Source organism: Miscanthus floridulus, chromosome 4 (genome assembly GCF_019320115.1).
Source record: "Miscanthus floridulus cultivar M001 chromosome 4, ASM1932011v1, whole genome shotgun sequence".
In the NCBI taxonomy this organism is placed as follows: Eukaryota; Viridiplantae; Streptophyta; class Magnoliopsida; order Poales; family Poaceae; genus Miscanthus; species Miscanthus floridulus.
The window spans coordinates 70,433,188-70,457,122 of record NC_089583.1 but is presented as its reverse complement, the minus strand read 5'-3'; the positions used below and the strand labels follow the sequence as shown (position 1 = coordinate 70,457,122).

Sequence of the window (23,935 nt, the reverse complement as noted above, 5' to 3'; positions counted from 1 at the left end):
CCCTGAATCGCATCATCTTTATTAATTAAACATATAGCTTTCACCGGATCACCAGATTGGATGACAAATCTTTTTCTCGTAAAGTGGTGTCTGAGGCAGGAACAGGGGAACAACTACTGTGGTTACTATGTTTGTAAGTTTATCAAGGTGCTCTCCCAAAGAACTCCTACAGAGAGACTCAAAGTACGTTAAAAATACACTATATATTCATTTAATTATTATTATTGATTGTGTTACTATGTCTTTATATATATATATGTACATATATTAATTTATTTTCCTTTAATTCAAACCTGTAGACTCGATGGTTGGAGGAAAAGGTCATACGGCAAGACCAAATCAAAGCAATTCAAGAGTCTATAGCCGGATTTTTTAATGAGCAGGTCATCGATTCCAAGGGCGAGTTCTACTTCGACCCAACACTGCCATTGAAGCCAAGCTAGAGGATGAGAAGAAACTTGTTATGTCACAACAACTATAATGCAATCTTTTGTAATATATGCACATGAAATAATATAATGTAAAATACACATATGCATGCATGCATGTAAATATATATATGATGCATGCATATATATATATATATATATATATATATATATATATATATATATATATATATATATTTCTATGCTTGAATTGTGTGATTTAATACGTTCATTGTGCTTGAACCGAAACATACTATATGCGCATATAAATGTATAATTAGCAGCGTACAATACGACTTCGAAAACCTATTTTGAAAAGAAAACAAAAAAATGAAAAGAAAAGAAAAAAGAAAAAAACCTTTAGTCCCGGTTCGTATTACCAACCGAGACTAAAGGTGCCGGCCATCGTGGCATGTCAGGAGGCACCTTTAGTCCCGGTTGGTGTTACCCACCGGGACTAAAGGTCCTCCTTTAGTCCCGGTTTCTGACCCGGGACTAAAGGACCCCCCCTTTAGTCCCGGATGCTTGCTCCCGGGTGGGGAACCGGGACTAGAGGGGGTTCCCCACCGGGAGTAAAGCTCGGTTCTCTACCAGTGATTGCCACTACAGCTAGGTTGATAGCGGACAGTGCGAGGAGGTACGGGGCACGAAGGATTCCCCCACACCCTTCCGAGACTTCATGGAGACCTTGTGGACTCGGCTCATGACTCACAGTTTCAGCCACCTCAGACTAGGCTTGGGGTGTACCAGGGCTGAATGATAGAGTGGCATTATCCTAGGCTAGCAAGCGGCCGGAATCAGCCCAGTTGACGACGGTCAGCGAAAAAGGCAGATCTTGTGGTTATGTAAAACCTCTGCAGAGTGTATGGTTAATCGATCGATACATATGCTGACTTGTCGGCTATGGACCTTTCCTGGGTTTCGCTTAAACTAGATAGCGAGATGAGTCCTTCTCTTCTTCCCCCGTGAGAGAGTGTCAGTCGTAGCCAGGGGCTACGGGCCATGAGATAGTGCCGAGAGGGAGTTGGCCTGTCGACTGAGCGATAGTATGGTGATAATATGGAGATGGTGGTATATCGATCACAGGATCAAAACCTGGCTCTGAATAGGAATTGAGTGGAATGGGTGTGAGAATGGTGTTAAAACTTGACCAACTATTATTATATACTTATATGCTAATACATAGGAAACCCCAGCCTTATAGGTTCCTTTTTTATTATATCCAACTTGTATCCAATTTCCACAAAGCAATGCTCATAGGGTGGGAGTGGCCAGTACAAATCGTACTGATAAACTTTGGCACACAGGTTCCGCTGAGGAGTACAGCTCTGAGGAGTTTAACGGTTGAGGGGTTCATTCCTACGCTCGAGTTTTGGCGATCTTTTCTTCAAGCTGTTCTGAATGAATGCTACTTTTAATTCCGCCAATGCGGTGATGTAATACTTTATGTAATTCTACACTATTTGTACTCTTATATTATCGTTGTATGGACGTGGTATTTGACTAGAAATTTAGGTAATATGATCTACACTTTGACTCTGTGGATTTCTCTTCGCGGAAATCGGGTCGTTTCACAGGAGAGCAAGATGTGGTCGATCTCTTCGACACCAGTTGAGCATAGGACACAATTTGGCGACTGCTGCAATCCATGACGGTGCCGACGAGCTGCAGTCCAACACTTCCTGTGAAGAGCTAGCCAAAAGAAGTGCTTGACTTTTGCCGGAGCGGAAACCTTCCAGAGCTCCTTTGCCCCGAGCGGCCTAGAAGCACCAACGAATAGTGCATGGTAGGCCGAAAATGAAGAGTAGGACATGCTCGCCTACCATCTCCATCGTAGGACGTCTGGAGAATTCGTCGTAAGCTGCACGTTCCGGACGATACTCCAAAGCTTCAGATAGTCAAGAAGGACCGGCACAGTGAAAGGCCCTGCGATGTCCCGGACCCAGGCGTTCTCGTAGATCGCATCAGCAACAGAGCGTCCATGGTGCCTACGTCCCACAGTGCGTAGCAGGCTTGGAGCGACGTCGCGCACGGAGCATCCATCAGGCATCCAGCGATCGACCTAGAAAACTGAGGATCTGCCATCGCCGAGCACGACATCCGTCGCTGCGTGGAAAGCAGACAGCACCACCTTGTTCCCAACCGATGGCAACGTCACCCACGGCCGATTGGACTAGAGTCTGCGATGCCACTCCCATCTCAGATGTAGGGCCACGCCGAAGCGACGTAGATCGAGCAGCCCCAGCCCACCTAGCTCTTTGGGGCGACAAACGACCGGCCATGCCACCCTGCATTGACCGCCGGCGACATGGTCGCTGCCAGACCAAAGAAAGGCACGACGTCGCTTGTCGATTTGTCCCACAGCCCAAGGCGATAAGCAGACGGCGATGGATATGTGTGTTGTCCAGGCCGGAATCCGGTTCGCCACTGCGTCAATTAGAGCCTGCTCATCTGACCGATTTAGCTTGTGAACCGAAAGCGGTATGCCTAAGTAACGGCAAGGGAATTCAGCCACTCGACATCCAAATAGCGACCGGAAAAGTTCCGTTTGGTCATGTGAGCACTGAATCGGTGTGGCATCACATTTGTCCATATTTATGAATAGACTTGAAGCTTCACCAAAAATCCGCAGGATCTCCATCATGACAGCAACGTCCTCATGCACCGTGGATAAAATGACGACCAGGTCATCTGCATAAAGAGAAGCGCGACATCTCGATGCTCTGATGGGCAGAGGGCTGAGAAACCCGTTCAGATCCGCATAGCCAATGAGGCCATTGAGCACCTCCATGACAAGAACAAACACATAGGCGATAGAGGGTCGCCTTGCCGAAGACCTCGAGCATGGCAAATTCTGTTGCCCGGTCTTCCATTTAGGAGGATCTTTGTGCTTGCCGTCGATAGTAAGGCTGACAGCCAATCGCGCCACCGGCGACTGAATCCCATGAACTCCAGTAGCTCAAGAAGGAACGCCCAGGAGACGGTATCGAAGGCCTTTGCGATGTCAACTTTCAGAAGAATGGACGGCCGTTTGACTGAATGCAGAAGCCGGCAAGTGAGCTGGACCGTTCGGAAATTGTCGTGGATGCTGCGTCCACGGATGAAGGCGCTCTGGTTGGGGCACACCAGTGCATCGAGGAGCTTGGCTAGTCGGTTGGCAAGGCATTTTGCAACCAGCTTAGCAAAGCTATGGATAAGACTAATTGGTCTATAGTCCTTGATCTCCTCCGGATTGTCCTTCTTCCTCAGGAGTATCATGAAAGCCTCATTCAGAAGGTTGAAACTTCTGAAATCTCTGGACCAGAAGGCATTGAAAGCGCGCATGATATATGTCGTCCTTGATTATCAACGGGCAAAAATATACAGACTGAATGACTGATGCAATCTCGCGCCACAACTCCCACAAGGCATGTGCCTGCTGCTACGTGTGAACCATATATATATATGTGACACTGACACTTTATTTTAAATTACATTAGAATTATTATATATGGCACTAAGGTTTATAAGTGTGACTTTATATAAGTTTATATATTTAAACGAAAACATTATGGCATATCACTGTTGTTAGTTTAACTATAAGCACTCAATCTTTTTGTAAAACAATATTATTACACATATAATTCTTTAATGAATGAATTTCAATGTCTTGAGTGTTAGTAAGATGTATGTAGGCTAAAACAACTGTTTCTGGTATTGTAGTAACTTCGATGATTTTTACACCACTGCATGCTATTGCTATGTAGATGTAGGTATTGAAAGAGGGATCGAATTCTTGACGAAGCATGCATGAGAGGTACCATCGTTCAACGGCGTTATAGCCAGAAACTATTTACGAGATCTCTGTGTACGCGCATACATATACATTGGCTTCATCTGGCTATATATCTAGCTACGGAGAAACAGTTGTATCGCGCGGTAACTGATGAGATTCGCCGTCATATCGGAAAAAAGAGGGCGGGGCCAAAGTGTTCCGTGCAGTAGCTGTAAAGAGAATTGCTTTTGCCTTGTATTATGATTGTTCTGAGCTGCGAATTTTCTAAAGAGATTATTGTTTGTCCTCTAAACCGCGTCCATCCAGCGAAAAAGCTGTTAAAACTGGCAACATAAATATGAATTGAGTTTTGAGAAAGTCGAAAAGAATCGCTCCAGAAAGGGTCATAGCTAGCAGAGCTGGTGGCCACCTTAATTTTGTACAGATTCCATTTGTATGTATAACATATATTGAAACTCTCTCGATTATTTATTAGCCGCTGTAAAGCATGATAATGCATGGGATGACTCAGCTAGCGTCCCCTGTGTGTTTTGTAATTTTAACTACTAATAATAAATAAAAGAATGGACGGCTCAATTATTTATATTTTCTGTGTTGAACTGAAACAGTATATATAACAACTTGTCCAAACAGAAATTTGGATGCGCATACGCTGTCGTCGTCGTATCCATGCATATCATGTCCGCAGGTACTACAAAATTTCCGGCAAATTGATTGGTCAGAGCAAGGGCACCCCCGTATTTGTGCAGAATGGAATTGACTATGCTAGTACTAACATACATCGTGGGGGTTGACTTTGAATGTCAAGCAGGGCCGTCTCTCTAATTTTAAAAGTCGCAGGACTGTATACATATAATGTAACATTACGAATCTAAATACCCATACAAATCTCTTATCATCTGGATTTCTTTTTGGAACATTGTTGATGAAACAAAAATACATAATGCAACAATTTGTCTTCCTCCAGAAATGTGCCCGCGACTGAAGGTCTTTCGTACCATTAGATGGATTGTAGTAGCAAGAAACAAAAGAATGAAATGGATCAACGATGCATGCAGCTGCTGAACAACATCAGTCCGATCTCCTGGTTGATCGATGATTGGTTGTTAGTGTCCGCCCTTGGTCTTCCCGCACCCCATGATCTGTTGCGGGAGCTGAGCGACGCGCTCGACGCCTTCCTCGAAGGCGATGCCCATTCCCATGAAGAAATGAGACTCGATGTGGCAATGGAACGCCCACACGCCGGGGTTGTCGGCCTTGAACCGCAGCGCCGTCCAGCCGTAGGGGTGCACGGCCACCGTGTTCTTTAGGATGGGGTCCTTGAGGTTGTAGGACGCCGGGTGCACCGCCGGGTCGAAGCGGCCGATGCCGTAGCCCAGCACCCAGAAGTCGTGGCCGTGCAGGTGCCACGGGTGCGTCTCGCTCTTGTTGGCCGCCAGCATGTTGGCGTTCTGCAGCACCACGTCGACGACGGAGCCGAACTGCAGCCGGTACAGCCCGTCGCTGACCGTCGTGTTCGGGTTCGGCGGCGGAGCGTATACATCGTACCCCTGGTGCGCGTACGTCTCCGGCGGCGGGCGCTGGTCGAAGGCGCCGAGGAGGCCGCTCTTCATGGCCACCAGGTAGGGCGTGTGCGGCAGCGTGAAGGACACGTTGTTGAGCGCCCACTTGATGTGCCCGTCGATCTTGTTCTGCGTGTTGAGCAGGAGGATGGTGCGGTCGGCGCGCGGCGGCGGAGGCTCGACGTGCGCCGGGTGCGCCACCGTCACCACGCTCTGCCGGAACCGGTACGTGGTGTCGTTCCAGGCCGGACCCGTGGGAGGGGTGGTCGGCGGCGGCTTCCGCGGGCTGCTGCGGCCGCCGTAGTAGCTGAGGACGGCGGTGCCCGTGGGCGTGCCGGGCTCGCGGCTGACGACGTTGGAGGCGAGCCAGTAGTTGCGGTTGGGGTTCTGGTCGGCCTTGATGAGCACGGAGTAGGTCTCGCCGGAGTAGATGTTGAGGTTCTTCACCACGAACGGCTTCACGTAGTGGCCGTCGGCCTCCACTACCGTCATTTCGTGGCCCTGAAACCATGCATGCCGTGGATCATTATTCACATTCTAACTTTGGTAAACTCTTTGGTAACTCTGGTATGTATAGGATTAAAAAAAAATCAAAAGTTGGCAGAAACATTGACTCAACATGCGTCTGAAAGCACGCTCAGAGCCTAGCTAGTAGGGAAACTAATTAAGCGAAACATTGACTGAATAAACAAGAAATATTTTGTCGTGCAGCTGAGCACGCAGCTAGCTAGCTCCATTTCGTTGCTCCTTCGTCGCCGTTCATCCGTGCGCACTTCACACTTGCGTTGCATCATATATGTACTGCCATTCGCAAGAGTTGTTAGTAACGGGTGCACAATAAAAAAACAACGGTGGACCTAGAGAACTTGTTTGATTATTGACTTGGTCTCGCGTTGCTTTGCTAGGTCGTCATTGCGCACGTTGGTACACCAACTAAACTGTGGACTGTGGTTAATATAACCAAGCAAATGCATGGATGCCAGGGAGTGCAGACAGATCCAAAATGATCAAAGATAAGCCTTGTTTAAATCCAGGGCGTAAAATTTTGGGTTGTCACATAGAGGTGTCATATGAGGTGTTCGGATACTAATAAAAAAATAAATTATAGAATCCGACAGTAATCTTCGAGACGAATTTATTAAGCCTAATTAATCCGTCATTAGCACGTGTGTTACTGTAGCACTATGTTGTCGAATCATGGATTAATTAGGCTTCAAAGATTCGTCTCGCAAATTAGTCATAAACTATGTAATTAGTTATTTTTTTAAGCCTCTATTTAATACTCCATGCATGGAGATAGAGAGTACAGTAAGCTTTAGGGGTGGAACTAGACCAGGCCATAGTGTATGCGTGCTCATTATTAGCTTGCTGCGTTTGTCTCGTCGATCTCGTCGGTAAGCAATGTGATGTAGTGTCCGATCTGCCTCTCGGCCGCCGCGTTGCACAGCTTGCGTGGCAACGTGTCGTCCTAAGCTTTTATTAGAAGTATATTGCTATATACAACGCGGCCGAGCTAGGCAGATCGGACACATCGCATTGTCGTGTACGAGCCAAGAACGACAAGCAGATGCATGCCGGCTAAATAAGCTAGCCTAGCTACCCAGCCAAAGTAAAGTATTCGATCGGATCCAAACAATGTATACTTAGTTTACGCCGGCCAAGACCAGACGATAAACGGCCGATCCACACTTGCTTGCTTCCATGCACGGTTAACGGCTAGTTTTGTGCAGATGGATGGTCCAAATCCGAATAATGTTATACTACTACTACTCCTGCTGCTGCCTGCTCCGTATATTCGGTTGCCTGGTTTCTCGAGAGAAAGGAAAAAAACAGGTCACGCGTGGTAGCATACGCACGGGCCTCCCCAAAACACGGCACGGCATTGCCCTAGATTGTGGCGCGAGATTATAATATAATATTGTTGTCGCCACTGCCCGCCTTGGGGAATGTCAAATGTGCTCCCAACCCAATGCACGTACTCCACCGGCCGCACAGGAGAGCAAGATGTGGTCGATCTCTTCGACACCAGTTGAGCATAGGACACAATTTGGCGACTGCTGCAATCCATGACGGTGCCGACGAGCTGCAGTCCAACACTTCCTGTGAAGAGCTAGCCAAAAGAAGTGCTTGACTTTTGCCGGAGCGGAAACCTTCCAGAGCTCCTTTGCCCCGAGCGGCCTAGAAGCACCAACGAATAGTGCATGGTAGGCCGAAAATGAAGAGTAGGACATGCTCGCCTACCATCTCCATCGTAGGACGTCTGGAGAATTCGTCGTAAGCTGCACGTTCCGGACGATACTCCAAAGCTTCAGATAGTCAAGAAGGACCGGCACAGTGAAAGGCCCTGCGATGTCCCGGACCCAGGCGTTCTCGTAGATCGCATCAGCAACAGAGCGTCCATGGTGCCTACGTCCCACAGTGCGTAGCAGGCTTGGAGCGACGTCGCGCACGGAGCATCCATCAGGCATCCAGCGATCGACCTAGAAAACTGAGGATCTGCCATCGCCGAGCACGACATCCGTCGCTGCGTGGAAAGCAGACAGCACCACCTTGTTCCCAACCGATGGCAACGTCACCCACGGCCGATTGGACTAGAGTCTGCGATGCCACTCCCATCTCAGATGTAGGGCCACGCCGAAGCGACGTAGATCGAGCAGCCCCAGCCCACCTAGCTCTTTGGGGCGACAAACGACCGGCCATGCCACCCTGCATTGACCGCCGGCGACATGGTCGCTGCCAGACCAAAGAAAGGCACGACGTCGCTTGTCGATTTGTCCCACAGCCCAAGGCGATAAGCAGACGGCGATGGATATGTGTGTTGTCCAGGCCGGAATCCGGTTCGCCACTGCGTCAATTAGAGCCTGCTCATCTGACCGATTTAGCTTGTGAACCGAAAGCGGTATGCCTAAGTAACGGCAAGGGAATTCAGCCACTCGACATCCAAATAGCGACCGGAAAAGTTCCGTTTGGTCATGTGAGCACTGAATCGGTGTGGCATCACATTTGTCCATATTTATGAATAGACTTGAAGCTTCACCAAAAATCCGCAGGATCTCCATCATGACAGCAACGTCCTCATGCACCGTGGATAAAATGACGACCAGGTCATCTGCATAAAGAGAAGCGCGACATCTCGATGCTCTGATGGGCAGAGGGCTGAGAAACCCGTTCAGATCCGCATAGCCAATGAGGCCATTGAGCACCTCCATGACAAGAACAAACACATAGGCGATAGAGGGTCGCCTTGCCGAAGACCTCGAGCATGGCAAATTCTGTTGCCCGGTCTTCCATTTAGGAGGATCTTTGTGCTTGCCGTCGATAGTAAGGCTGACAGCCAATCGCGCCACCGGCGACTGAATCCCATGAACTCCAGTAGCTCAAGAAGGAACGCCCAGGAGACGGTATCGAAGGCCTTTGCGATGTCAACTTTCAGAAGAATGGACGGCCGTTTGACTGAATGCAGAAGCCGGCAAGTGAGCTGGACCGTTCGGAAATTGTCGTGGATGCTGCGTCCACGGATGAAGGCGCTCTGGTTGGGGCACACCAGTGCATCGAGGAGCTTGGCTAGTCGGTTGGCAAGGCATTTTGCAACCAGCTTAGCAAAGCTATGGATAAGACTAATTGGTCTATAGTCCTTGATCTCCTCCGGATTGTCCTTCTTCCTCAGGAGTATCATGAAAGCCTCATTCAGAAGGTTGAAACTTCTGAAATCTCTGGACCAGAAGGCATTGAAAGCGCGCATGATATATGTCGTCCTTGATTATCAACGGGCAAAAATATACAGACTGAATGACTGATGCAATCTCGCGCCACAACTCCCACAAGGCATGTGCCTGCTGCTACGTGTGAACCATATATATATATGTGACACTGACACTTTATTTTAAATTACATTAGAATTATTATATATGGCACTAAGGTTTATAAGTGTGACTTTATATAAGTTTATATATTTAAACGAAAACATTATGGCATATCACTGTTGTTAGTTTAACTATAAGCACTCAATCTTTTTGTAAAACAATATTATTACACATATAATTCTTTAATGAATGAATTTCAATGTCTTGAGTGTTAGTAAGATGTATGTAGGCTAAAACAACTGTTTCTGGTATTGTAGTAACTTCGATGATTTTTACACCACTGCATGCTATTGCTATGTAGATGTAGGTATTGAAAGAGGGATCGAATTCTTGACGAAGCATGCATGAGAGGTACCATCGTTCAACGGCGTTATAGCCAGAAACTATTTACGAGATCTCTGTGTACGCGCATACATATACATTGGCTTCATCTGGCTATATATCTAGCTACGGAGAAACAGTTGTATCGCGCGGTAACTGATGAGATTCGCCGTCATATCGGAAAAAAGAGGGCGGGGCCAAAGTGTTCCGTGCAGTAGCTGTAAAGAGAATTGCTTTTGCCTTGTATTATGATTGTTCTGAGCTGCGAATTTTCTAAAGAGATTATTGTTTGTCCTCTAAACCGCGTCCATCCAGCGAAAAAGCTGTTAAAACTGGCAACATAAATATGAATTGAGTTTTGAGAAAGTCGAAAAGAATCGCTCCAGAAAGGGTCATAGCTAGCAGAGCTGGTGGCCACCTTAATTTGTACAGATTCCATTTGTATGTATAACATATATTGAAACTCTCTCGATTATTTATTAGCCGCTGTAAAGCATGATAATGCATGGGATGACTCAGCTAGCGTCCCCTGTGTGTTTTGTAATTTTAACTACTAATAATAAATAAAAGAATGGACGGCTCAATTATTTATATTTTCTGTGTTGAACTGAAACAGTATATATAACAACTTGTCCAAACAGAAATTTGGATGCGCATACGCTGTCGTCGTCGTATCCATGCATATCATGTCCGCAGGTACTACAAAATTTCCGGCAAATTGATTGGTCAGAGCAAGGGCACCCCCGTATTTGTGCAGAATGGAATTGACTATGCTAGTACTAACATACATCGTGGGGGTTGACTTTGAATGTCAAGCAGGGCCGTCTCTCTAATTTTAAAAGTCGCAGGACTGTATACATATAATGTAACATTACGAATCTAAATACCCATACAAATCTCTTATCATCTGGATTTCTTTTTGGAACATTGTTGATGAAACAAAAATACATAATGCAACAATTTGTCTTCCTCCAGAAATGTGCCCGCGACTGAAGGTCTTTCGTACCATTAGATGGATTGTAGTAGCAAGAAACAAAAGAATGAAATGGATCAACGATGCATGCAGCTGCTGAACAACATCAGTCCGATCTCCTGGTTGATCGATGATTGGTTGTTAGTGTCCGCCCTTGGTCTTCCCGCACCCCATGATCTGTTGCGGGAGCTGAGCGACGCGCTCGACTGCCTTCCTCGAAGGCGATGCCCATTCCCATGAAGAAATGAGACTCGATGTGGCAATGGAACGCCCACACGCCGGGGTTGTCGGCCTTGAACCGCAGCGCCGTCCAGCCGTAGGGGTGCACGGCCACCGTGTTCTTTAGGATGGGGTCCTTGAGGTTGTAGGACGCCGGGTGCACCGCCGGGTCGAAGCGGCCGATGCCGTAGCCCAGCACCCAGAAGTCGTGGCCGTGCAGGTGCCACGGGTGCGTCTCGCTCTTGTTGGCCGCCAGCATGTTGGCGTTCTGCAGCACCACGTCGACGACGGAGCCGAACTGCAGCCGGTACAGCCCGTCGCTGACCGTCGTGTTCGGGTTCGGCGGCGGAGCGTATACATCGTACCCCTGGTGCGCGTACGTCTCCGGCGGCGGGCGCTGGTCGAAGGCGCCGAGGAGGCCGCTCTTCATGGCCACCAGGTAGGGCGTGTGCGGCAGCGTGAAGGACACGTTGTTGAGCGCCCACTTGATGTGCCCGTCGATCTTGTTCTGCGTGTTGAGCAGGAGGATGGTGCGGTCGGCGCGCGGCGGCGGAGGCTCGACGTGCGCCGGGTGCGCCACCGTCACCACGCTCTGCCGGAACCGGTACGTGGTGTCGTTCCAGGACCGGACCCGTGGGAGGGGTGGTCGGCGGCGGCTTCCGCGGGCTGCTGCGGCCGCCGTAGTAGCTGAGGACGGCGGTGCCCGTGGGCGTGCCGGGCTCGCGGCTGACGACGTTGGAGGCGAGCCAGTAGTTGCGGTTGGGGTTCTGGTCGGCCTTGATGAGCACGGAGTAGGTCTCGCCGGAGTAGATGTTGAGGTTCTTCACCACGAACGGCTTCACGTAGTGGCCGTCGGCCTCCACTACCGTCATTTCGTGGCCCTGAAACCATGCATGCCGTGGATCATTATTCACATTCTAACTTTGGTAAACTCTTTGGTAACTCTGGTATGTATAGGATTAAAAAAAAATCAAAAGTTGGCAGAAACATTGACTCAACATGCGTCTGAAAGCACGCTCAGAGCCTAGCTAGTAGGGAAACTAATTAAGCGAAACATTGACTGAATAAACAAGAAATATTTTGTCGTGCAGCTGAGCACGCAGCTAGCTAGCTCCATTTCGTTGCTCCTTCGTCGCCGTTCATCCGTGCGCACTTCACACTTGCGTTGCATCATATATGTACTGCCATTCGCAAGAGTTGTTAGTAACGGGTGCACAATAAAAAAACAACGGTGGACCTAGAGAACTTGTTTGATTATTGACTTGGTCTCGCGTTGCTTTGCTAGGTCGTCATTGCGCACGTTGGTACACCAACTAAACTGTGGACTGTGGTTAATATAACCAAGCAAATGCATGGATGCCAGGGAGTGCAGACAGATCCAAAATGATCAAAGATAAGCCTTGTTTAAATCCAGGGCGTAAAATTTTGGGTTGTCACATAGAGGTGTCATATGAGGTGTTCGGATACTAATAAAAAAATAAATTATAGAATCCGACAGTAATCTTCGAGACGAATTTATTAAGCCTAATTAATCCGTCATTAGCACGTGTGTTACTGTAGCACTATGTTGTCGAATCATGGATTAATTAGGCTTCAAAGATTCGTCTCGCAAATTAGTCATAAACTATGTAATTAGTTATTTTTTTAAGCCTCTATTTAATACTCCATGCATGGAGATAGAGAGTACAGTAAGCTTTAGGGGTGGAACTAGACCAGGCCATAGTGTATGCGTGCTCATTATTAGCTTGCTGCGTTTGTCTCGTCGATCTCGTCGGTAAGCAATGTGATGTAGTGTCCGATCTGCCTCTCGGCCGCCGCGTTGCACAGCTTGCGTGGCAACGTGTCGTCCTAAGCTTTTATTAGAAGTATATTGCTATATACAACGCGGCCGAGCTAGGCAGATCGGACACATCGCATTGTCGTGTACGAGCCAAGAACGACAAGCAGATGCATGCCGGCTAAATAAGCTAGCCTAGCTACCCAGCCAAAGTAAAGTATTCGATCGGATCCAAACAATGTATACTTAGTTTACGCCGGCCAAGACCAGACGATAAACGGCCGATCCACACTTGCTTGCTTCCATGCACGGTTAACGGCTAGTTTTGTGCAGATGGATGGTCCAAATCCGAATAATGTTATACTACTACTACTCCTGCTGCTGCCTGCTCCGTATATTCGGTTGCCTGGTTTCTCGAGAGAAAGGAAAAAAACAGGTCACGCGTGGTAGCATACGCACGGGCCTCCCCAAAACACGGCACGGCATTGCCCTAGATTGTGGCGCGAGATTATAATATAATATTGTTGTCGCCACTGCCCGCCTTGGGGAATGTCAAATGTGCTCCCAACCCAATGCACGTACTCCACCGGCCGAGCCATGAGTAGTTGGCCACCGGCGGCATTAGCAAATAAAGCCGCCGGCGTTGTACGCTCCCCCGTGCTTAATTTGGCGACAACCTAGCTTAGCACATGGGGATGCATGGGCCGGCTGCTTCCATCGCCGCGGTTTTGCTTTATGACTGCAATATATTCGTCTGTATGGATGATATGATTCCTTATGCTGGCAATGCAAGTGGACTAGTCACTGTTTTCACTAACGCCTCCATTACCAAAGTGGCCGGTGTGCCTCATCTAAGTTTTCATTTTATTTCACCCAAATGCTGGTTTGTTGTATTCTGATCGAGCCGTGACTATATGACGATTTTCATATTTAAGCTGTGCATTTTACTAGTACATACATGCATTATCAAATTAACATGGTTGCCATCATTTTCTTCTATTCAACTACCATGGATGCAGCTGTTTCAATTTCAACTACGATGTTTTAGATCTTGACACCTTTCTTTAGTACTAACTGTTAACAAATTGAAATATTATTATAAAGAAAAAAGAAAAGGATGCGGAGAAACAAATACAGCTGCTATCGATCGAGAAGGAGAGAAAAGTACAACGTGGTTACCTCGATCTCAAAGTTGAGCGCCGACAGCGACGTGACGCTGGCAATGCGGAACCTGTAGGTCTTGCCGGGCACGACGGCGAACACCGGCGCGGCGCACTCCGGGAGCGTGGCGTTGCAGGCCCCGGCCGCCATGGACGAGCAGTTGACGAACCTGCCGCGGCCGTTGATGAGCAGCGACTGCGGCTCCCCGACCCAGCCGAACGGCACGGACGCCAGCCCCGTGGCCTGCTCGTAGGTGCTCTTGTGCCACCAGTCGTTGAGCAGCACGTGGTGCTCGCCGTCGTACCGGAACGGCTCGGCGTCGGGCCCGCCGGGCGCCGCGGCCACGACGATGAGGCCGTTGAGCCCCGCGGAGCGCTGCATCCCGTAGTGCGCGTGGTACATGTACGTCCCGGGGCGGTCGACGACGAAGGTGTAGGTGAAGGTGTCACCGGGGAGGATCGGGCACTGCGTCACGCCCTCCGTGCCGTCGGCCCACGGCGTGCCGATCTGCCGGATGCCGTGCCAGTGGATGGCCACGTTCTCGGTCAGGAGGGAGTTCTTCACCCTCACCACGACGGTGTCGCCCTGAGTGGCGCGGATGGTCGGCCCCGGCGTCTGCCCGTTGATGGTCACCGCGAGCTTCCGCACGCAGTCGGGGCTCTTGAACTGGTAGCTGATCTCCCACTCCTGGTGGACCGTGGCGGCGCGCGCGAGCGCTGCCAGCGACAGGGACAGGAAGAGGCAGCAGAGGAGCCGCGGTCGCCAGCCCATGGCCGGATCGACTCACCGCAGAGCCGCAGGCGCTCGATAGATCGGCGCTCCTTTGGCCAGCTACCCCTGTCACTGTCGGACGGCAAGCCGCGTTGGTTGCAGCTGGGTTTGGAGCGATCCTTTAGCTGGCTACTCCTGAACGCAGACGCAGCTGCAATGTACTATAGCTGCTCAACTACGTGTCGAGGTGCTCCTGTGCTGTGTGCCTGTGTTGCATTGGCATTGCGTATTATTTATACACAGAGTAGTAGTAGTAGCGACATGAGATCAATATCACGATTCACGAACCATATTTTATTAGGTCAAATAGATCAAATGATCAACGCGTTCCCACCAAACGGCTTTGTTGTTATACTGCAGGAACCTCACATGCAAGTACCTGTTGAGTTCTGCTGCTACCTGCTATAGTTGACCCAATCCTTAGAGACAAATCAAACGGCAGCATGTGCTTATATTGAGACATAATTCAAAGCCTTGTTTAATTGCGTGAAATTTAGGAATTTGGGTACTGTAGCACTTTCGTATTTATTTGGCAATTAGTATTCAATCATGGACTAATTAGGCTCAAAACGTTCGTCTCGCGATTTTTAACCAAACTGTGCAATTAGTTTTTTTTCGTCTATATTTAATTCTCCATGCACGTATCGCAAGATTCGATGTAATAACTACTGTAGCACTTTTTGATAAAACTTTTTAAAACTAAACGTGGCCCAAGTTCAAATGGAAACCCCCGGCCCTAGAACAGTCGAACGTGGACGCATCATCAGAGCAGGGCAGGTCTCGGTATCAGCGCTCTGACCATTCAATTTGCCCGAAATTTAGAAACTTATTACAGGCATTTTCCCCTGTAATAGCCAACGGCTCCACGCACAGAAACGCTGTCCACGTCGCCTCCATTGCTCCGTTCGCACCGTTGAAAAAACAAACCAAAATATTATTCCCGCTGACTTGTTGTGAGAGAAAAACACGGTTCCGGCTGAAAAAAAAATAAGCTGAAAAGTACGGATTATAAGAGAAGCGAACAGGGCCAGCAAATATATTGATCTCATCTCCATTGGACTTTCCATCGTGTGGCCCAGATCATTTGGAGCGGATTTCACCGGAAACAGCTTCTGCCGCTCCTTCTTGCCTTCCACCGGCTTCCCTTGCTTCTCTCGGTGCTATCCGGCTTCTCCTCCAGAGTCGGGACAGCAAATATATACGCGAGCTTCCGATTCTCCTTTCCGATCCTTCCAGTGAAAAAAACGCCATGGTTCTGCTCATCTCGACCCCTTGCCCTCGCGCCGATGTCATCACCACCGGCTGCCGCCGCCCTCACCAAACAGCAAGGTCGTCCCTCCCCAGGGGCGGATCCAATGGTTGTGGGGGGGGGGGGGGGGGGGGCTCGAGCCCCCCTACCCATACCGGATCAGTGGAATCCCTGTAGAGCCCCATGAATTTTTAGATCAAGTTCTATAGTGTAGGTGGGCCTGAGACTTAAGATCGAGCAACAGTCGGAGATATGTGTTATTCAGCCCTCCCTAAAATTATTCCTGGATCTGCCGCTGTCCCTCCCCCTTCCCTCTCTGATCTTGCTTTCCATGCTCCTCTCTAATCCATCTCTTTGATCCCTTGTGTGGCGTAGATCATCTCGCTGGCCGTGTTGCCACCCGTCATCGCTACTGGCTGCCGTCAAATTGCCTCTGGCCACCCCCAAATATCCAAAGTAAGAACCCCTGTAACCTCCCCATGTTGTTTTCACATTCCTTGCAGTATACCATGTACCCATATTCAGTTTAGAATTGATTCCGACGAAGTTTTCCCGCAATCATGTCGCTGTCCTTTGCGGACTGCAGCACTGCTGCCGGTTGGCACTCATGTTCCCATTGATCTAGACCTTCAGTCATCGAACCCTTTAATCAAAATATAGTTCTTGAAGTTGCACAAGCCCCTGCAAGTTGGTTTGGTCATAGGAGCTGAGATGAAAGAAAGATCATCTTTTCCGTGCTCACTGTCTTGCTATTTCAGCAGCGATGCACCTCTGAATTTCAGTGAAGTTCCCCACCAACCATTTGTCAAATAATCAAACCCTTCATACAGCATGTTCATATTATCCTTGCACATGTCTTTGAAAGACGGTTCATCCATATTGGCCATGATGGTTGAGTTATCGTGACTGCAGTGGTCACTGCCCCTGCTGTCCAAACAGTCACGCAACCTTGTTTTCCAAAGGTGATCCCCAGCAAACCGTGTGTAAAAATCCTTGGTCATAGGAGTTCAGATTCCTGAGATACAATCGTCTCCTATCCAAACCACCAAACCCTTCATCCAACGCATCCATCGTATGCTTGCACATGTCTCTACAAATTGGCTTGGACATAGGTGCCACAATGGCCGTAGTATCCGCTACTCCTGCTGTCTAGAAATTAGCTATGCAACCAGTTTTGCTTTCGTGTTCCCCTATGAACCGTTGCTCTAAAAATCATGAACCTAGACCAAAACCTTTGTATCATAGTGCCTAGCAATCCTCCAAAAGGTATCACTAATAGGTGCAGCAAAGACCCTGTTTTTCGATGGTTGAAGTGCTCGCTATCCACCGACGTGCACGTCCTGGAAACACCGATGTGCAACAGTTGGCCGACTAACGGATAGCAAGGTTGTTCTATCATAATCATATATTCGATCTGCATGCCATTTAACCGTATCATACCTTGGTATGTTGCACACATCTTCACCGAATCATTTTTGTCATCAGAAAATATAGAATAGTTTCCGCTATGCTTTGTAATAGATGTAAGTCTTGTTGTAACTATGTTTTGATATATAATAAAGCAATGTTCCTGATATTCTCTATATTTGTCGCTATATGTAACGTGTGGACATCCTGGACACACATATAGTTAGTGCTTGATATTCTTTGGAAAACCAGGTGCGACATCTCTCCCTCTCTCTCCCTCCCTCGGTGGCCCTCCCTCCTCTCCCAGTTGCTCTCCTCCTACTAACGGCGCGGCATGGCGGCTCGGATCTGCCTCCCTCTCTCCACGCATGGGGGCGGCGACGGCGGGCCATCCCTCGGCGGCGCGCAGAGCATCCACCTGCGGCGCAGCACTCGGGGAACCGACGGCGGCGTGGCAAGCGGGACACGGCGGCCAGATCCATCCACAAGCAGGTCTCCTTTCTCTCTCAGCCTACTCTCTCTCCCCCCCCCCCATCTCCCTCTCTCACTCTTGGTCTCCTTACAGATCCGGTGGAGGGCGGCCAGATCCATGGCAGGCACAACCCTCGGTGGCTGGATCCGGTGAAGGACGGTCGGATCCATGATGGGCGCCCCCCGGTGGTGGATCCGGGGCAGGCTCGCCCTCCAGCAGCGGATCCAGGGTAGGCGCAGGCGAGGCGGCGACACTCCTCCTCATCCGGCGTTGGGGAGGCTGGATCAGGCTTGACAGTGGAGGGTGCGCCCCCACGACAGCGAGCGGTGGTGGCGACGGCGGCCCATGGATGGGCTCGGTGGGCCTCTCCATGGGCTTTCTTATTTTTTTTGTTTTTTATTTGATTAACCGAGGCAGGCGGCCAACCACCTAGGTTAAGCCCACGATTAACCGTGACCTTTTGGCAGAGGCGATTGCAAAAACCGCCTTGGTTCACCCTTTTTGCCCGCCTCGGTTAAGTTTCCTGTAGTGCGCGCCTCCCCCTTCCTCTCCCTCTCTTCCGATGTGACGACGCTCCGGCTGGGTCCCAGCGCGCCTGCCTCCACTCCTGCGCGCCGCAGGCGCCCCCGGTGTGCGTCGTGGCCACCCGGACGGTCCTCGGGGGTGCCTGCCTCCCGGCACGGCGTGGCGCGGGAGAGCCCTGCCGCTGCCGCTGCCGCCCACCCCCTGGCGCGGCCTGCTCCCAGTGGTCCTCGCTCCCTGTTGTGTGGCTGTGGTCGACGAAACCCTAACTAGTGCCATCTTTTCGCTACGCTTTGTATACAGGTCTTTACAAGTTCTTTAGCCTATGGATCCCCTAAGTGTGTATCCATGATCGTACCCTAATTATGCATCTGTATCACATACCTACAAATATATAATGTATGCATCCTATAAAGCGTGTATCCACCATGGTACCCTAATTATGTGCATCACCAAAGTATGTAATATATGGATCCTACCTGTATAAACCTAAACATACTCGCTTGTCGTCGCGAGCGATGGCATACATATATATATATACACACACACGATTAGGCTAGTTTCAGTGGAAGTTTTATTAGGGTTTCATTTGTATTTAATATATACTCCCTCCGTCCCCAAATAAATTAATTTCTAGAATCCGTGTCAGTCAAATTTAAGTTTGACTAACTTTATAGAAAAGAGTAACAAAATCTATAACATAAAATGAGCACATTATGAAAATATATTACGGCCGTTCGCTGGTCTGGAAAGACCAGCCAGCCAGCTGCTCCCCCTCACGATTTACTGTTCACCAAACCAACCAAACAGTGTTTCTCTCTCACAGAACCAGCCAGTTTCAGCCAAATTTCAGACCAGCGAACGGAGTCATTCTATGCTATATCTAATGATACTAATTTGATACCATAAAACTTGACGTTTTTTTTTCTAGAAATTCAGTCAAAGTTTAAAAAGTTTGACTTAAAACAACTCTAGAAATCTATTTATTCATGGATAGATTGAGGATATACATGATGATGAGCTTGCACATTGGGGCACTGGGCCCACATGCATGCATGGAGATTATGTCGGTGGGAGTTTCATCAAAGTTTTATTTGGATTTAATAAGCTACCATATAGGCGCTTTTAATGATGTGGCAACGATTTTAGGAAAAGAGAGAGTGATTTTTATGGGGATGAAACTCTCTATGAAACTCTCCGTTGACAACCAGTGAATGCCTACCCTATGCATAATGCGTACCCAAATTTCTGTTTGGACAAGTTTATACTGTTTCAGTTCAGACTTCAGAAGAGAAAATTAGTTGAGCGAGCCGTCCCTTCCTTTTATCATTGGCTAAAATTAAAAACACATAGTATACGCTGCTGAGTCATCTAATTATCAAGCTTTACAGCTGCTAATAATTAATATAATCGGGATTATTTCAATGTGCAATTGAATTTCTAGAAAAGCTCGCCAGCTCCGCTATGACCCTTTCTTGAGCAATTCTTTTCAGCTTTCTCAAAAGTCAATTCATATTTATGTTGCCTGTTCAACAGCTTTTTCGCTGGATGGACGCGGTTTTAGAGGAGAAATAATAATCTCTTTAGAAAATTCGCAGGTAAGAACAATCATAATATAAAACAATTCGCAGCTCAGAAAATTCTCTTTACAGCTAATGCACGTAACACTTTGGCCCCCCTTTTTTCCGATATGACAGCGAATCTTATCAGTTAGTATATATTATTACAACGATACAACTGTTTCTCCCTAGCAAGATCAAGCCAATGTATATGTATGCGTGTACACAGACATCTCCTAAATAGTTTCGATAACGGTTGAACGATGGTACCTCATGCTTCGGCAAGAATTCGATCGCTCTTTCAATACCTACATATAGCAATAGCACGCAGTGGTGTAAAAATAGATATGTTGTCATTTTCTTCATCAAAGTTACTACAATACCGGAAACAGTTGTTTTAGCCTACATCTTACTAGTAGCACTGTACTCAAGACATTGAAATTCCTTCATTAAAGAATTACATGATTGTTTTATAAAAAGATTGGGTGCTTATTTATAGTTAAACTAACAACAGTGGTATGCCATAATGTTTTCGTTAAAATATATAAACTTATACATAAAGTAAAACACATTACAAACCTTATTGTCATATATAATAATTTTATAGTAATTTAAAATAAATTGTCAGTGTCACATATATGCATGGTTCACACGTAGAAGCCAGGCACATGCATGCATGCCTTGTGGGCGTTGTGGCGCGAGATTGCATCAGTCATTCAGTCTATATATTTTTGCCCGTTGAACTACAGAAACTGTTCACCCAAGTGAAGTACTCCATCAGTTGCGCACGGCCGCCGCCTGCGTTCATTGTTAGGGAAAAGCTGCCCCGGTTGAGGGCGGGTTTCCTCAATATATTCATTCAGCCTAACTCTAATTTACCTAACTAGCACATCAACTCATGCAGCCTGAAAAAAAAGTTTTTGGCTAAATTTAATATATACAACAAATCAGAATTGATTACCTTTATTCTCTCTATTAATTTTCTAACACAATATCTATTTAACATGATATCCTCTCTATCAAGCCTTGATAAATCTATAATTACTCTATATTTTTTCATCTTTGCATTTAATACATGTTGCGCTTATGTGGATTTTTAACGTGTATTTAATTTAAACCTTAGCTTAAGTTATATCAGATCTGGTTGCATATATTTTTTTACATCATGAATCTATACTTTGACTTTCAAATTTTGATCTTTTAAATTCTTGCATTTGTTTATCCATGTACTAAGTTCAAACTCTAGTGTCTATTGTGTCTTTTATTCATAATTTTTGTTTTATATATTAAATGGTCTGGGTTCATTGTCTCTATATTTACAATGATACCATAAATAGTCATTTTAGCCTGCATCTTCGCACTTAAGATGTTGAAGTTCCATTATTAAAGAATTATATTTATAGTGTTACACTACGTCAGAAATGATAATCAATGTCGGAGTATCACTGCTGGTTGCTTTGGACCCAACAGTGATAGAGTATCACTGCAGGTTCATGGTTTTAACCGACAACAATAGAGACTATCAATGCCGGTTGAAGCCACGAACCACAATAGACTGTTTTGCACAAAAAAATCATAATATTTTCATATGAGATCAGATGAAGATATTCTTTAAATCAAAATTATAAAGTTTAAAGAAATCTACAACTTTGTAGTTGACAAGTTTTTAATTTGAGACGGTTCACGAGTCCAAATATTAAATATAAGCTCTTGAGTTAGATTTGAGATGATTAACAATGTCAAATGGACACAAAGTTAACATCAAAGTTGTAGTACTCGACGAGATCTACAACTCTGTAGTTAACAATTTTTTTTAAATTGAGATTATTTGGAGTCTCAAATATACAATATAACATTCGCAATTGTATTGTTAAAAGAATAACATTGGCTGTATAGATACATGTGTCGTGTAGGTCAGTTAGTATGAGCGCTTGAGGAATGCGAACATTTTCTTGAGTTTGAACTAGAAAAATACACATTTTCTAGGCTTTTTACTACTTATCATTGCCGGGTCTAGAACCCGGCAGCGATGGACTTGCCTCATCACTGTCCGGCAATGTAATTTCAGGTTTTTAACAGCTTATCATTGCCTGGTCTAGAACCTGACAGTGATGGACTCGTCACATCACTGTCCGGCAGCGTGATAGAGTTCCGACCCGGCACTAATAAGCAATCCTTGGCGTAGTGTTATTGTTTTATATAAAGATAGAGTGGTTATAATTAAACTACAATCACATCGGGTCAAAATAACACCCGCACCGGGTCTAATACCAAGAGATAACAAAACTAACTTATAAATGCATAAGTTTAGATTATATCTCAAGTCCATATACTTAAATCCATAACATAACTGATAGAACATGATTGTGGTTACAAAATTACCTACCTAATGATGGTTTGGCAAAGTCAAGGCTAAGACAACGAGGCGATAAACCAATTGAAAAACTATGTGTTTTGAACTATCTTAATAGCAAGATCTCCAAGGTCGTAACAATTAGAAAAACAAGAATCATTTATCACTTCACCAATGAATATATCAATTTGATCTCTAAGGCATAAAAGGTCATATGAGGATAAGTCAGCTTTATAAATCTTAGCCAGCTCTAATATTTTGGATTTTTTCATAGTTGGTAAAAAATTTTTCTTGGATCTAGACAAGCAATGCATCTCAATAGTTGAGTAGACTTTTCAGCAAAATGATTATTCAGAAAGGAGATAGCACAACACAGGTTGCACCGTTGCTGCCTGTTGTTCAAGGCCCTAGCCTTCGAACACCAGGTTGTCGCGCGAGCAAACTCAGATGCGAAATGAAGTGAAGGGAAAACGCATGCGAAACAAAAACAGACAATTTCATTGATCTTGTTCTCTCCCTCTTACACTCCCCCGACGGAGGCTATTTATACACGCCCGTAGGCTTTTCACCGGACAAGAATGCCCTTCCAACTACTACATATTCATGGAATATTCCCCGAAACCATGGGCTTGCCCGCCATTAGGAGTCAACACCCGCCTTAGGTAACGCCGGCCCCAGGGGCCCCGACCGGCCTCGCCTCATGTCACCCCTAGCCGATAGCGTGGGTCCTAGCGAGTGGAGGCTGTTGGTGCCACAAAGATGGCCGACCACTCCTCCGACGAAACCTGCAAAACCAACCGCGTGAATCACCAAAGACTATTCGCCTGGGTGAATAGCTTGAATTGACGTGATGCCTCTGGCCGTGCTCATCTGGGCCGCCCCGCTCCTTTCGCCAAAGCAAAAAGACAGCTCCCCACCTGATGGCGTTGTCATCCCATTTGCCTAAGCGAAATGGTCGGGTCGACCGCGGATCACAGGCGATATTGCGAAAGGGTACTGTTACCATCCGCCGCCATCCCGCATATGCCGAGAGAGAACTCTGCAGCACGAAACCTTGCCCCTCCGCTCATGCGTTCTGTCATTTCACCTGGGGAAAATGCTTGGGGCGCCTTTTCTCGCAAAAGTAGGGTGGCGTCTGAGACCCGACTGGGGCTCCCAAAGGCTGGTCCTGTCCCCAACATTAGCCCCTCGACATCACGCGAAGAGAACTTTGACCTCCGCGCGGATGCCTTACGCTATTTAGGGAGCGGAGCGCCACGGGGCTCGGACGCCGTCTTCGGCGAAGAGTGGAGATCCGCGGCGGTGGTTGTGCCAATGTGGGATGAGCTGACGAGCCCTTTTTTTAACGACCGTTTTCTGTTTTTTCGGTTCTCGTGCCAAGGATACTGTTTCTCGGTAGTCGAAACCGCCATGGCGGTTATGCGAACCATCGCGCCGGTTCCTTGAGGCTTTCGCCGTGCGGCGGGCGCCTATATAAACCCTCCCTTGAGTCGGGAGAGCCATGCGCGCTCATTTTTCCCCTA

The 23,935-nt window shown here is 47.3% G+C and overlaps 1 protein-coding gene and 1 pseudogene across 1 annotated transcript; both read right to left on the bottom strand.

The window, feature by feature from the left end:
- Window positions 1-5,046: 5,046 nt before the first annotated feature.
- LOC136551678 (L-ascorbate oxidase-like) lies at window positions 5,047-6,257 on the bottom strand. The gene has a single exon (XM_066543220.1). The coding sequence runs from the start codon at window positions 6,255-6,257 to the stop codon at window positions 5,310-5,312; it is 948 nt and encodes a 315-aa protein (XP_066399317.1). The 3' UTR covers window positions 5,047-5,309.
- A 4,543-nt stretch (window positions 6,258-10,800) lies between these two features.
- LOC136551677 (L-ascorbate oxidase-like) lies at window positions 10,801-15,030 on the bottom strand (annotated as a pseudogene).
- Window positions 15,031-23,935: the final 8,905 nt, after the last annotated feature.